The sequence below is a fragment of the Chlamydotis macqueenii genome, chromosome 12 (assembly GCF_036417535.1).
Source record: "Chlamydotis macqueenii isolate bChlMac1 chromosome 12, bChlMac1.mat, whole genome shotgun sequence".
Lineage (NCBI taxonomy): Eukaryota > Metazoa > Chordata > Aves > Otidiformes > Otididae > Chlamydotis > Chlamydotis macqueenii.
This window is the reverse complement of record NC_141567.1, coordinates 21,946,773-21,962,528: the sequence shown is the minus strand read 5'-3', so window position 1 is coordinate 21,962,528 and position 15,756 is coordinate 21,946,773. Positions and strand designations below refer to the sequence as shown.

At 46.1% G+C, this 15,756-nt stretch overlaps 2 protein-coding genes across 12 annotated transcripts in view; one reads left to right on the top strand and one right to left on the bottom strand.

Annotated features, from left to right (window-relative positions):
* Window positions 1–5,702, bottom strand: part of ADAM10 (ADAM metallopeptidase domain 10) — a 52,272-nt gene extending 46,570 nt beyond the window's left edge. Inside the window, exon 1 of the mRNA XM_086757681.1 lies at window positions 5,565–5,702. Within this exon, the coding sequence (XP_086613807.1) occupies window positions 5,565–5,619 (55 nt within the window). The 5' untranslated portion in view covers window positions 5,620–5,702. The remainder of the gene's footprint in view (window positions 1–5,564) is intronic.
* Window positions 5,703–6,780: 1,078 nt separating this feature from the next.
* The window catches only part of MINDY2 (MINDY lysine 48 deubiquitinase 2), a 31,291-nt gene continuing 22,315 nt past the window's right edge, over window positions 6,781–15,756 (top strand). For all 11 annotated transcript variants that reach the window (XR_015259842.1, XR_015259840.1, XR_015259841.1 and 8 more), the window contains exon 1: window positions 6,781–7,526. Coding sequence is in view for 1 of the 11 variants with exons in the window: in XM_086756892.1 (XP_086613018.1) it covers window positions 6,870–7,526 (657 nt within the window). In the remaining 10 variants the exon portion in view is untranslated. The remainder of the gene's footprint in view (window positions 7,527–15,756) is intronic.

Here is a 15,756-nt window from a genome sequence, read left to right as displayed (position 1 = left end):
GCACACAGATCTCAACCTTTGTGACAAACTACCGTGGTTATTTTGTTGTCATTGAAAAACTAGTTTGTTAGGTTTTTTAACAGAGACTGCAAGACAAAGACCTGTTCAAATAAGGATATGATCAGGAAGCCTGCAGTAAGCAACGCGGAACCGTGAGCATCTAGATACAGTTTAAGGGAGCTGCTCTACAAATTTCAGCTATCATGTTGCCATCAACCAAACATTAAAAGACGGGACGATGCCTTTCCAGGCAACCTAGTGGAATAAGCCAACGTTATACTTTGTCCAAATGCTAAGCTAGCAGACAGGAACCCTTTGGGACACAGATATCCGAGAGCGACAACAGGATGGCTTTTGAACCTGACAGGATAAGTCTTCTAAAGACTTGCCAAACTAGATGTGGCATTTCCTTTGACAAAACCCCTCCAGGAATGAAGCTTTATTCTCATGGGCTTAGAACTAAATACAAGAAAGGACTTTAAACAGAATTAGGCAGAACATTTAGGCAAAAGTCTCAAGGTGACAGTCCCTGTGAAAGATTTCTATGTATAAAGGTCTACAGCTCTTCAGCATCCCTAGAGAGTTGTAAAAAAAAGTATCTACAGTTGCCATTCTGAACAGATACAAGTCCTACTGAACAGACAGGGAGTCCGAGGCATACACTCTCTCCTAAGTTTATGCAAAGGGCAAAATGTATCTCCCATGGGATTGCAGCTAGAAACCTCCTGGCACACCTTGAGCAGCTATAAATAACAATTGTTTCTTGTGTTGTGTTTGTTCATTCATCATGGTTATTGTCCCAGAGAAGACTACAAAGACATTTCCCCCGCTAGACACAACCTTCCTGGTCTGTGGCAGTGAAGCAGTACCAGCAGCAGAGGAAATGAGCTAGGGAGCCCTTAAGCCATAGGATCAGACGGGATGCATCCAAGAGTGCTGAGGAGGCTGGCTGATGCCATTTCAAGCCTTTCTATCACCTTTTTGAAAGGTTATGGTGATGGAAGGGGGCGCTTGACAACTGAAAGACAAATGTCACCCCTGTCTTCAAGGAGGAGGGCCTGGAGATCTACAGGCTGGTCAGACTAACCCCAGTATCTGGGCCGATGATGGAGGAAATCCTTATGGAAGCTAGCTTAACGTAGATAAAGAAGATGGTAATAGAACAGTACTGAAAGTACCAGGGTAAACATAAACACCTCTTAAGGTGACATATATCCTGGTACAAGTTGACAACATTTAACTACCTCCTATAAGAAGGTAAATCAAGCGTGCACTGCTCTAAAAGGTGAAGTTTATATTAAACCACTCAGATTAAGGCTCGCATTACAAAGGCAAACAGTTCAGAAACAACTCAAGCTTGGTGGTAGAAAAGACAGCACAGAATACAACTTAATAGACTATCAGTACCCGTTCAGCAGCAAGGCTAACTTACCGGGCAATGCTTTTCACTGCAAGTGTCGTCACTGATTTGCAGATTTGAAATGCCAGCGCATGATAAATATCTCCAAAAGAATTATTATTCAAACTTTAATTAAGATAATCAAAGCAAGTTGTATCTCAAGCTGTATTCAATGTAGAGTTTATTTCTCTTAAAAACCATTCCCTTTGCATGGAACATTAGAGAGTGTACAGAGCATTCAGATTTAGCACTTCAGTGCTTAAGTATATTGAAAGCCAGTAAGTAATCCTACCATACACCTCCCGACTTGAATTTCACTGAAGAATTTACTCAGGCTGTAGTTTCATAGCTGCCAGCAGAAAGGTAGGTCCCCCTGCCCTTTATCATCCACTCCATTTCTATTATTCCCTTGTGCTGGCACTAAAAGTGATTCAGATGAAAAAAAGATACTTTCTCTTCTGGCCAAGCTAGTTTTTGGTGGAAAAAACCCCATGTAACCAAAAAGTCAAGTCAGAATCATTCCCCTTCACTGAAAATTCACATTCAGGGCACAGTTAAACAGTAGAGCACCACCAGTGTAAGCAGTACAGATGTCTGTGTTTTGTTTTTTTTTTTTTTTTTTTTAAAAACCCTCTTCCTCCCCACCGGGCTTGTGTCTGCACAATAAACCAATGGAAGTTACATGCCTGGCAGGAAATGATTGATTTCTTTTGTTTCAATTAGCAAGTCAAATTGGCTCCTCACGCTATGAAATACAAGAGGTGGTGAAGGAGGAGAGGCTGGAACACATGGCCAGGGCAGGATCACCAGACAGCAGTAACTCATTACAGCGGCTCTGCCGTACTGCATAACAGAACATCTAGATTTTTCTTAAAAGCAAAAATAAACTGCAATCTTAGGCTTTTGGGCAATGGTATTTCAGAGTTAGTACGTAAACATCTGATTTTATTTACTTTTAATTACTGTGGACATTTCTGAAACAATCACCCGACAGCTGCCTTTGCCAGACACTGTCTCATCCAGTCATATAAAATTCGTAATGTTTTTATTTTAAACTCCAGATAAATGCTGGAGGCTGAGTGCCGTGTTAATGAAGGCTAGTATTCTTCTCAATTCACAGCGAGGATGCAAACTAAATCATTCAGATCCTGAGAGCTCATAAATGCCTTCCCACAACTCCCCCATGTGTCCAGAAAAAAACAGAATTTCTCCCATGCTCACTGGGAAAGAAGCAGTTCAATATCCAGCAGCACAAGACGCTAAGATACAACTTGTAAGTCCTGGCAACGTAGAAGAGCATGTTGTACCACTGAAAACAAACAGTTTATCACAGACTTGCAGTGATGGCCGGTGTCTGATCAGCCTAGACAAACTATTATCACTCCTGTTAAATCCAAGCTTTTTTGGTGCCTCACTAGTTCTTTTCAATATTTTCTATTCTTCTCTCCTTTTTTTAAATGACCCTCAGGTGGAAGGAAACGTTCTATCAGTTATTTCCATTCCCCAAAGAACATTGTTACGTATGGATAATTAAGTACTGTTTAATACACCTGCATGTATTTTCATCACACCCAACACAGAATGCTACTAAAAGTCACAAATAACACTGCCCAAATTAAGTACCACTTTATATATGTCAAAATTAACAGTACCAGTCACTGAACAGATCCCTTAAGCCAAGCAATTCCAAGGGTATTGGGGAAAATGCCAATTCAATTCAATAAATAAATAAATGAATTCCTAAAATTCAAGGCACATATATCTTACCTTCTAGTGCACAATATCTATTTGAGATAAATTCTACCTTTCCCCAGTTACTAAAAAAAAAAAAAGTCTCAAACTTCTAAGAGAGTCATAAAAGTGATGCAATACCAAAACCTGATCAAGCACATGTTCCACGGCCTATAAGACCAAATTGCTGATAACTTGTCTGTTTTAACTATAAACCATACAGATAGTTATAAAGCTGCATAATGTAGACACGCAGTACATTTCATTAGTGCAGCAATGCTAGTGATTGCTTTTGATTGCATTCCTTCTACATAACCTTAAGAACAATACAGACTACAAGAGAAAATAAATTTTTCAAAGGAAACAAAGATTTTGTTCAGGCATTAAATCACTAACCTTCCCCCCTAGATGAACCACCTGATTTATGCTGTACCTTAATATTTTAAAATGTTGATTTTGTGATTCATACTTCTCTGTGAACTGAAGTTACAACTGGTTCTGTTAATCTGTAACATATCTTTATATCTAAAGTATCTAAAGACTATTACAACAGAGCATAAATATGGTATATAGGCACAAAGCCCTGCGTAATTCTGCAAGAAGAGCTCACGCTCGGGTGTCCTGTAAAAATATTCCAATCTTAGACTCAACATACAGAAGAGCATTTTTTTGAAAGTGTAGATTAATGGAATTCTCAAAATTTTTAGTATTTAATATCTGTATGGCCTAAAACTAGACAACTTTACTAGTAAGTATAACTTGCAGTAACACTGTTAAGAATCATAAACTTGCCCTTTTTCACACAGACATTAATGTTTGCCTAGAAGAAAAGCGTGCGAATGAAGAACTCTATTTTTCAGTAAATAAACATATTTACAGTACTTAAAAAACTCTAGAAATGTGAACACAGTCAAAACAGAAACTTCTATTATTAATAAGTTGTTTTAATTCAACACAGAGTTATGATAAGTCTCTCATAACTGTGCTGAGACTTTTACCAAGAAGTTTCACAGCATATTTTGGAGATGTTTCGGCCATCATTTCTAGATTTCTATTCAGCATTTTTAAGCTTTCTTTTAAGATTTACCTGTACTGCTAAACACCAAAAGACACATGCTTCTGTTATGTGCTTCCTAGTAATACCTGCTAGGTGTGCTTCCTAGGGCCAGAAATGTTGAAGGTGCCCATTCTTCTCTCAAAAGAAAAAAAAAAAGCAAACCATGAATTTCTAAAATAAAATATGCTTCATGAATTTGCCTTTATATATCCAGGTCTGTACTTTACGTGCTTACTACGATTTTAACTTGAAGGCATATTTGCCCACCTAGAATGAAACAGTGGAAATATCCCTCCCAACTGGTTAATGAATCACTTTGAATTAATTCTGTGCCAGTACAGTTTAGGTCAGAAAACAAAGAGGCCTTGAAAAGCCTGCCAATAATAAAACCTGAAATAGCTTGATAATGTACAAGAATTTATCAGGGAAGACTCACCAAAGCCTTCTGTGTATGCCACTCCTCACCATGTAAATAACAGGACGACTTCTGTCCACGTAAATCAGCTTGCTTTTTATCTCACAGCTTAGCCACAAGCACAACCTACTGAAGTTTTCCCACACTTTGATGTTACTTTCTGAGAACACGTAAAAGACCAGGATTATGAAGAAACCTAGGTATTGACGTACTCAGATAAAACAGGAGGAAGTAAGCCCTTATGCTCCACCCATATAAGCTTTAGAAACACCCTGGTAAGTCTACCTTTTCCAGTGTCCGTTTTTGTGAAAATTGGAAACTATTTCCCTACCACGACTTGACCCGTTCAACGCAGCAAAGAAACGACCCTGAGTCTCCCCAGTGCTGAAAAACAACTCACAACGGGAGCCGTGACAAAGTTACGCGGCCCCCGTAAACGCGTTTTCCCTCCGGCCTAGGAGACCCTCCTTGGTTACGCCTCAGGAAAAAGCCCAGGCTCGCCTTCCATGTCCTCAAGACGAACTTTCCGTGCTCCGGGGGACAGGGCAGCGGCCGCGGGGAAGGCGAGGTTTGGGGGGCCCCAACCGGGAAGCGGCTCCTGGGACCCCGAGGGACTGAAGGAGGGAGCCGGGCAGGGGTGAGCACAGCCCAGCCCAGCGCGGTGCAGCCGAGGAAGAAAGGAGCGGAACAGAGGGCTGGGAGCGGAGGGAGAAGTACCGGGAAAGGGCTGGGGGCGGCGGGCCGAGAGGGCCCGGGCAGGACGGCGCGGAGCGCGCAGTGGAGGGGAGAGCGCGGGCCGGCGGCCCAGCCGCGGCCTGCCGCCGGGGCGCTGGGGAGCGGGGCCCTGGGGAGCGCGGCCCCCCGCCCCGAGCCGCGGCGGAGAGGGGTGGGGAGGGTGTGGGGAGGGAGCCGGCAGCCCCGAGCCGAGGCCCGCAGGCCGGGCGGGCCCAGCCGTTCCTCACCTCCGGCGCCCGCCGCACAGGAGCACAGCAGGATTAGCGTCCCCGCCAGATCCATCTTCACCGGGCCCAGGCCCCGCCGCCGCCTACCCGCAGCACATCCACCCCCGGTCGGTGCCGGGATGGGGAGAGGCGAGCTCCGCCCCTTCCTCTGGCTTTGTCCCCCGCCGATCGGGAGGAGCGGTTAACAGCGATCGGACCGCCTGCGATGGGCGCCCGCCCCCAGCCGCCGCCGCCTGGCAGCGCTCCCGCTCCGCTCCCCCTCCGCTCGCTGCTCCTCCTCCGCCGGCGGGACGGGGCGGGGCCGTGCCCGGGACAGGCGGGGCGGGGCGGGGGAAGTTGTGTTTTTCTCGGTGGCCCAGGCAGGGTGGGGCTGCGCGGCTGCCCGGGCGGCGGGTAGGCCGGGAAAGTGCAGCTGCAGCGAAACGCCCATAAGGCAGGGCCGGAGAAGCGGGCGCAACCGGAGGGCTCAGACAAGAAAACTGCTGGAAACAGGAAAGAGGAGAGAAGCCGCCGTCTTCCCCTAAAATGCGCTTAAAACTGGCGATTTCTGGAGGTTTCTGTAGGGGGAGAGGGGACGAGGCGAAGTCCCAGCAACGCAACCGCATCAGTTCTTAAGTTACCGGTCCCGCTGGTACTTTTTGCACACGGGTACCTAGCAAACCGCCATCGGGAGCCCTGACAGCCTCTAGAAAAGCCGAGCGCCCCTCCGTTTTGGGGAGGGGGGCAGCTACAGCCGCCCCGCCACCGTCCCCCTTCCCGCTTCACCCCAGCGCGCGGGCGGCCCCGCCGGCTTCTGCGCAGGCGCAGCAGCCGCCACCGCCGGCTTTCTGCCGAACGGAGCCTCCGCGCTGCCTGCCGAGCGCCGGGGCAGGGCGGGGGCTGCGGTGCCCGGGTAGACGGGAGCGAGCATACCCCGCCCACCCCCACGCGGCGCTGCGCCGCCTCACGGTGGCGGCCGGCGAGCAGCGGGACGCGGGCACGGCCTCGCCGCGCCTCGTGCCGCCCCTTCCGGGCTGGCGCCGGGGTTGGCCCGCCGGGGCGCGCACGCGGCCTCCCCACCTGTTTCCCGCCCTTCCCCAGCCGCCGCTGTCATCTCCGGGTGCCCGCCCCGCCCCCGGGGCGCGCCCCCGCCCCACCCCGCCCCGGTCCCCGCTGTGACCCGCGGCTGCTTCCCCCTCCCGCCCACACGTCCCCGGTGGGGCGGAGCCGCCGCGGCTGTTATGGCGTCTTGGGCGCTGTTGGCCAAGGATCAGCCGCTGCGGCGCCAATAGAGAACGAAGGAGCCGGGCGGCCGGCGGGCCGGGCATGGAGAGCCTGGCGCAGCCCCCGCCGCCTCCGGGCTCGCTGAAGAGGGGCGGCGGGGGCGCCGCCAGCCAGCTCCTCCTGGAAGAGGCGGCGGCGGCGGCAGGCGAGGGCGGCTGCAGGGACGGGCCCGCGGCGGCTGAGGAGGGCGGCGGGCGGCGCAGCCCTTCCCCTCAGCCGGCCCCCGCTCCCGCCGAGGCCCCTCGGCCGGCGTCTCCCTCACGGGCCGCGGAGGACGACGCGGGGCTGGCGGTGCCGGAGAGCCCCGGAGCGGCGCCTACCTCGGAGAGCGGTCCCGCGGGGGCCGGCTCCGGGAGCAGTGGGGCTCCCAGCCCCCCGGGGGAGGAGTCCCGGAGCCTGGACTCGCTGGAGTCCTTCTCCAACCTGCACTCCTGCTGCCCCAGCAGCTCCGAGCTCAACAGCGACGCCGAGGAGGCGGCGGGGGCCGCCTCGGGGGGCCCGGCCCCGGAGCCCGAAGGGGAGAGGCCGGCGGCGGGCCCCCAGCTCCTCTCCGCGTCCAAGGAGCGTTTCCCGGGCCAGTCGGTCTATCACATCAAGTGGGTCCGCTGGAAGGAGGAGAACACGCCCATCATCACCCAGAACGAGAACGGCCCCTGCCCGTTGCTGGCCATCATGAACGTCCTGCTCCTGGCCTGGAAGGTAGCGGGGCCGCGGGCGCCATGGCGGGGGCGCGCCGGGCGGGCGGTGCCGCTGGGCCGGGGCCGGGCCGGGGAAGGGGGTGGTGGGTACCGAGGCGTTCTGGGCAATGCCAAAAACCTTCGGGACACCTCTGCCAAAACCTGCGGCGCCAAAAGCCTGTGCTCCTTCACCCCCCGGCCTGTTGCCGCGGTTGAGCGTGTCTCGCGTGGAAAACAACCGCTGGCTCGCCGTCTGCTGCTGATACACTGCTTAGGCGCTGCTGTCGTGTAGAGGCTTACTTCGCTGTCCTCCTAAAATAGGAATCAAAATCTAGGTGATGCTGTGCGAAACTGAGCCAGGTACGGTTTGCAGATGCATGCGGGCTGCTAGGACGTAAACATTACTATTTATAGCACCGAAAGCATGGGCGGTGTTTTGGGAAAATAGGTTAGTTTTGTATAATGAGGCATATGCAGAATTGTACAAAACACAGATTTGTACAGGTGGCTGCCTGAGGAATAGGGGTACGCTTGTACGGTTATGCAGCATGGATTGTATTTCAATTCACGAGTAAATCAGCTTGTGATCATGCCTTTGACACCTGGAAGTTCTTGCGTTCTAATAGCCATTGTGGATACGGGCTTCCTGTAGTCTTAAAATAACTCTTTTTAACTTTTAAGCAATTAAAATGTAAGGTGTAACGTAATTTTCAACACTTACATGTGAAAGGAACGTCTGTTGGAGAAGAGCTATGAGGTTGTGAGCATTGCTAAATGAGGAGGAGGGGCTGCTTCCCAAAAAGTGCTGGCAATTCAGCCCCAAAAAGTTGGTGAGGTAGCGGAAGGGAGTTGTGCAATAGGAAAGCTTTCTGGGAATAGTCTTTATGTTGTAGTATAAAGGGAAATAAATTTGGTGTTGGAGGAATAGAAGGTTGTTCACAGGTGTGGCAGGTGACATAGAAAAAGGTCAAACCAGAAATAATATTACAAGAAGACATTTGTTTAGAGGAAGGTCACTTTCCAGAAGATTAAGGTTTTTTAGTTACGTTTTCTATACATTTTTCTGAGCAGAATACCTCATTCGTCAGGAGGAAACCTGTGGGTACAGTGATGTAAATATTTAGCTATCGGTGAAAGCAGTACAGGGAAATTGTGTGTGGCTTTAAAATATTGCCTTATGTAGGTTCTGCCGTCCTCAAGAGGGGTGAAGCTTGTCTCTGACTTCAGTGTTCAACAGTCACTTTCTATGCTCCCTCTAACATCTAGGTGCGAGCAGAGGGCCTTGGAGAACTTGTCTTTCCTTCTCATTCTCCGTGGTGGTGTTTTGAAAGAAATGGAGAGTTACAGGATTTTCCTTTTTAACCTTTAAGCACATGAATGGGACAGCACTGCTTTTGTTGTTTGCATTTATGTTTCTGGAGGTTTTGTTCCTTAGCATTCTTCCTTTGCCTCTTTAAATATACAATTGCTGCCTTCTGCTGTCCGCCATCTGGAACTTTAACTGATGTTCTGCTTTGATCAAATACCACATAGTGAGAATTAAGGTGATATGCAGTGTTATAAATAGGTGAAAACCAAAATGCTTCTTGGGAGTACATTACCGTTTCTTATTACTAGGATTACAGGAAAGGTTTGCTATAATTCCGTCTGTTTGTATAAAACCTCAGCAGAATTTACCTGAGTTGCCGACAGGCAGCTAAATTTGTGAAACTGCTGTCACATGACTTATTATTTATATGTTTGAGAGTTTTCCTGTTAGTTGGTTGTATATTGCCCCTGCTTATAATTGATTTTCCTCATTACTGCCTCTCAAAATTAGCCTTTCTTCTCCTTGGTTTATAGTCAAGAACCATGTTGGCATTGTTTGGCGTGGCAGGCTTATTGGCAGCTCATCTGTATGTCACTGACCATAGCTAGCTACATAGCAAGGCTGAGGATGGACATCCACATTCTTCTCACTTCTCCCGAACCAACACGAACACTAGATTGGGTCAGGTAATTATAATTTGGGAACAGGGAGGCAGAGCAAGAGGTGAAAACAGGCAAAAGCAGAGCAAGAATGGCGTAGTATGTGTTAGGCGAAAAGAAGCTATAATGCCGGGGAGGGGGGGAAATCACAACAGAGATTAAGAAGTTAAACAGTTAAGCTTTAGGCTCTCTTCCCTGTATCAGCCACCAGCTTTCCTTCTCAGAACTCTGTCCTGACGAGGTGGAGAATTTTGATCCTCCTGTAGTAGATACAGTCTCAGGTAATTTCAGATAATACGTGCAAGTGCCTGAAGTTGAGCAGCAGTAGTTACAATACTAGTTTTCCAGTTGTCATGGATGCTTCCCCCTGCATGGCCAGTTACGTGTTTCCGTTACTCCCAAGTGGGAGTGATGACAGCCTTGAGATCCCATACTGCGTATCAGCTGTGCTTGTGCAACAGTGAAAGCTGAATTCACATAATTGTTTGTGACAAGTGGCATATCATCAGTTAGCTTGTAACTAAGATCTTTATTTACTACTTAGTAATAAGTGGGCAGCCTTCCAAGGAGTTGTAGGCCACAATCATGGAAACACGTATGCCTAAAAACTCACATTAACATTTGGATACATTAAGGAGAACTCAGAACTCACATTTTCGGGTATTTCAGCTTCTCAGTTTGGAAGCCTCTATTGTTTTAATGTACTAAGAGTTTTGTGACTTTCTCTTTGTGCATCCTAGTTGCTTTCATTCAAAACAGTCTTTCTGAGATAGCCATCACAGAGTGAAGAGACGCTATAGGTAGTTTGTTAATTTGCTTAAAGGACTGCAATAATAGGAAGACTTAAGATGTACTGTACCTTAGGTAGGTGTGCCATATACTAAAAAAATTTCTTCTTAGTGGTTATGAAGATCTTGTTCATTAATGGAGCAAGATTCTTCTCTGTTGTTAGTCAATATTCTGTTTTTATTATGCTTTTTGGATGTATTTTTTTATATTAGAGTTAACATCTTTATTTAGGGATGTAGGTATAAAGACTACTTAGAAATAATTGATTCTTTGAGAGTGCTGCATCTATATAATCTTATCTGTGAGATACTGGTTTGACAACGCTTGAGTTTTTTTAAGTTCTGAAATAGTAGCACCCATTAGGACTTTTAAATGTTACAATTATGAAATCCTCAGTTTTCTTCTGAAGTGTTTTTGCAGACTGTGTAAGCTTAGCTTGCAGTTTAGCCTTTAGGAGACAGCCGAGGAGTTCTGCTTACGGAAGTGTTACAACAGTGTTCTTCTAAGTAAAAAGAAAACACGAGCAGTATGATACCGACTTGAAAAAGTAGCTGTTGTGCAAAACAATGTCGTAACCATTAAGGCTTCTGTGATGGAAATGAAAGCAGAAGTAGTGTATTGAAATAAACATTTTAAAAAGTATGTACAAGCATGGGCTTTGTCTTCTGACGTGGAGAAGCACAGAGTGCTGTCTTTCACCTTGTCTAAATCTGAAGACCACTCAGTTTTTCCTCAGAGCTGTGACTCGCTCTGTAGTTAGGCTTAGCGATGCAAAGCTTGCTTTTCCAAGAACTTCCTGTGATCTTTGTTAGGTGTGGTCCGTGCACCGCTTTCTAATAACTTCTGGCATTGCAGTAAACAGTAGTTTTGTGTGGGGGTAGCCCCATGGAAATCATCACATGCTAAAAGCTTAATAAGGGTACCGTGTAATTCTGCTCTGTGTTCCTTAGGTACAATGTGATGCAGCCAAAGAACTTCGTAACTCTTAATGTGTTGCACAGAAATAACGTATCTGAACTGTCCAGGGAACAGAGAAACAAATTGTTTTTGAACACAAAATAAGCCTAAGGGAAAACGTAATGTAATGCAAATATAAATAATATTGTCTTGAAAAGCCGGTGCATATGGAACATCTTGTGCAGCTTTTTATGTAGGAGAATAATCCCAGTAGCAAATTTGACAGTGTCTTGAAAAGTTTTTTTTTTTTCTATCACAGTCCTCTCTCAACAAAGGGAAGGGTTTGGGAGCTGTGTTCCCTACATGCCTAGTTCTATTAAAATTTTGCTAACTTTTAGAACTGTATGAGTTACCTATTTAGGTGACTGTAACAATTACGTAAGTAAATGTTATATAACCGTTTATGCTTAGATGTATCCAAACTGAGGCGCAGAGAAGAGGCAGAGTAAAAAAATTAGGTTTAGATTCTCATAAAAATGGCCTGTTTTTCAGAGGAGCTGAGTACAGTATGCTCCCGCTGATAGCCGTTTGATTTGTCAGTCTCCGCGATGGCCGTGCCTGATCTGAGGTCTGGCGCTGGCCCTTTACACGTGATTTGCTTTTTCTTGTTACTGAGCTAAACCGCCTTATGGCCAGAATTTGCACAGATTGCTCAGAAGAACTTGCCCGGCCTCCGAAGGTGAGCTTCTGACGAATGCTCAGCAGAGGCCTTGGCAGCCTTCCTCCCTGCACCTGTGGGACGAGTTGAGCTGACAAAGCAGTAGGCCCATAGCTGTGCGTTTTCCAGAACGGGAAGCCTGCTCTGAGGGACTGGAGGAAACCTGTTGGAAGAGGGGGGTGTTAAGGTTACGGAGTGACAGCATATACTATCAGGCTGTTGTGTCATAAGCTTATGAAGCTGTGCCCGCAAGGCAAGAGGTGTGCATTTGCAGGGAGTAGTAATTGTTTTTTGTCAAGGCAGGTTGAAGCTACCGTTACCTCTTCCGGAACACTGAATTCAGTTGTGTATTTTAGATAAACATGTTCTGAGACTATAAATAATAAGCCATTAGAAATTTGCATGGTCCCTTTCTATATGCATAGTATTTTCAGAAGTGTTACCTTCTGTGCCAGACTATCAGTTAATTTTTTTTTTTTTTTTTTTTCACTTAAGCTCTTCTGAAGAGCGGGAGACTACACTGGAAAATACTTAAAATTAGTATTATATCACTTTCCAGGTTGTGGTCTAATACCTAGAAACTATGTAAGTTGTGCTAAACAAACTGTGCAATATGAAAATTTGTTCCCAATCTTGTCTTTTAATTACAAAGGTGACTCAGCTGTACCTCACATTGTAGTTGGGTGAGAAGGGTTTAGTTTCCTGCTTCTGAGAACGGGAGGGAAAAACGGGGAAAAACAGGATAAAAAGTAGCTAGAGTTAGGAAGAGAGATCAGGGCAAAAGACCAGGATGCTGCAATAGAGGGGCACAGGAAATGGGTGGCGACTGAAGCAGCGCATTTTTCATAAAGTGTTAAATTAATGTAAAATCTAGCAACTAAGGATTGAAACCTATTGAGAAGATCTAACCCTCAAAATAATATTGTTATGGACAACAACAGCTGTATGATTTTCCTCTCTCCCTTAGTTTTAAGGTGTTTTGCTTTCCCATTTCCCCTTTGCTGTATGTTTCTTGTAGCGCAAGCGCTCGCAGTGAAGCTCAGCATGGTTAGAAAATGTCACATTTTCTCTATATCCTTAGGTCAGCCCTGTTCAGAAGGACTTCTGTCTGTGTTGGAACCCCGCTAGTCCACTTTAAAGATGTGATCAAGGTCCCACAAAACATGCCAGCCTTAAAATTATGCTGTGAATCCATTTACTTTGTTTAGCATTTAATTAAGCAGTTAATTTTGAGATTTAGCTTGTTAAAATATCTGACTATGAGAGACTCTGTCGATGTGAGTAGAAGTACTTTGCTTTGGTTCTGCATTAAGAAAAATAAATTGCTCAGCATTACAGTTGTGAGGGAAAACTCAGATTGTTAACCAATGATACGAATAATACCTCCTTCAGTCCATGAAGTCTGAAACATTAATAAGTTTATGCCATGAGTATGCAGAGCTCCAATAGAGGTAACCTGTGTAATTCTGCTTTACAGCTGCTGTTTATAGTGTAGGCACACTTCTAGCTTCCCAAATGTAGTGCAGAGCAGTGCTGGCTCAGCTGATAAGAATGGTTTTAAATAAATAATAAAAAGAACTAGCTTCAGTCCTGAAAGAATCATCGCAGTAGTCCTGCTAATAGTTGAAGGAGCAATGCTGATCTTCCTTCATACTGTACTGGCCCACCTGTACTGTCTGTAGTCCCAGAACCGCTTTGTGCATCGCTGGAGTAGGCGATTCTGTTCGGGCTGTTACATCCACGTGCCTTAGGAGCCGTAACGACCCCAGCCCAACTCAGAGGTGTGCACAGCTAACGTTTGGTAAGGCTTGAAAGCTGCCTGTTCAGAGCTGGAAGTTTAAGAATCAGCTTTTTGAACCTGTAGTCCTGTTACTGACAAGGCATGATATGTTATATTTATGTGAATACCCAGTATGAATATTATGAATAGGATCAAAGATTATGAGAACCTTTAGCCTGTCAAGTATTAGTGAAACTTAGACAAGTTTTGGGAAGGGGTTAGGAAATTTTGTAAGTTAAAATCAGTTGCCACTCATTTAAAAGGTGTTTTCAAAAATTCGTGTGCCTGTGCATCCATGACTGAGTTTTCTTCTTGTTTAATTCATATAATTTTAAGGTTGGTTTGTTTGGGTGTTTTTTGGGTTTTTTTTTTTGTTTTGTTTTGTTTTTAGAACTAATAAAGCCTTCTTTCTTATGGATTTGTGCATCACTAATTTCCTGCTTTACTAACAATTTATACTTTCATTCCCTTCCTTCCCCATGATGGTACTGTTGGCTTCTTTCTATGCCCACCAGCTATGGGTTGATCCATGAGTGGCATATGCTGTGTGGCCAGTTCTGACCAAAGCATGGGCATAGTAACTTGGCTCTCTTTCTTCTTCCAAATTCAGTGAAACTTCTTGTAAGTCCGTATATTTAACACATTTGCCTTTTGCCAAATATCATTAAAATTGGTGGTGAGATAGATTTAGTCCAGTCACATCTCATTTTCTCTGGAAAGTTATTAAAATAGCTTCGTTTTCAGACTGAGAAGGAAGCCCTCTCTATCACAATGTGAACAGTGTAGTGTGTTGCTATACTTACTTTTGAGTTTGGGATGCTGCATCAAAGGCTTTATATGTATTGTTCTTCCATCTGATGGCTTTCTGCTTTCCACTTCCTCTCCTTAACCAGCAAAGCAGTTGGAGCCTATTGAACCCTAAGCAGGAGTTAACAATCTGACATCATGTCTGTCTTTCTGTGTCAAGAACAGCGATCAGTGTTGAGGAACTTGGTTAGAAAGTCTGGTATTTATTTTACTAGGAGTTTTTTTAGACTTTCAGTGGTAAGATGTTGAAGAGAGATAGGATGAGAAGATGAAAAACTGAAGAGAGCTTAAAAAACCAACCACTCCCATCACCAAACGTTAGAAAAATAAAATTCCTATTGATGCAGAGAAAATGAAGCACACTATGCTTGCAGACAGTATACTCCTGTGGTATTCCTTCAGACTGCCAGAAGCATCCCTCTCTCTGTTTGTGCTTTAGCTGTTATTGCAGGGAGAGATGTGAATGGAAGTGTGCAACCAAAACACTTACCCAGGATGCTGGAGATGGATTTACCCAGGATGCTTTTGACTGTGACTGGTGCCGAAGTGGTTGATTTTAGGAGGTGGTGATGACAGGAGTAACTCAAGGGAGAGGGGAATGGAAACTTCACCACCGAGGTCTGTGTGTCCGGTCTCCTCTGTATGGAGTTAAACCAAACCCTAGAAATGCGAGTGCGAGATGAGAGGCTGGGAGGTCATTTCCTCATACCTGCAGGATCCTTGGCTTCGCTGACGCGGCAGCTGCTGCCGCCAAATTCTCTACAGCCTGTTGTCTGTATGCAGGGACTGGTTGAGTTAAGACTCAGATAAGAGTTACAGTGAAGACAGGGAGTCAAAGATTTTGCTGAATAAGGTGAACTTTTCTTCACTAAGTGGGGCTAGAATTCCCAGTCTGTCCATCCTGGATTCTTGCAGCTGAGCTAGTAGAGCGAGCAGTGTGAACTCCTGTGACATGTTTTGGTGGGAGTATGGAGAGAGCTGCAAGTGAAAGTACTCTGTGTACGCGGTTTCTCTAAAAACCAAAATGCTTTTTTAAAATCTCTTCTGGTACCTGTTATTTAGTAGAGGTCCTGGGAAGGTTGGAGAGGTGGGCCTGTGCACACCTCATGAAGTTCAACAAGGCCAAATGCAAGGTCCTTTACGTGGGCCAGGGCAATCCCGAGCACAAATCCGGGCTGGGCAGAGAATGGATCGAGAGCAGCTCTCAGGAGAAGGACTTGGGAGTGATGGTGGATGAAAGGCTCAACATGAGCCAGCAATGTGCACTTGTAGCCCAGAAAGCCAACCACATCC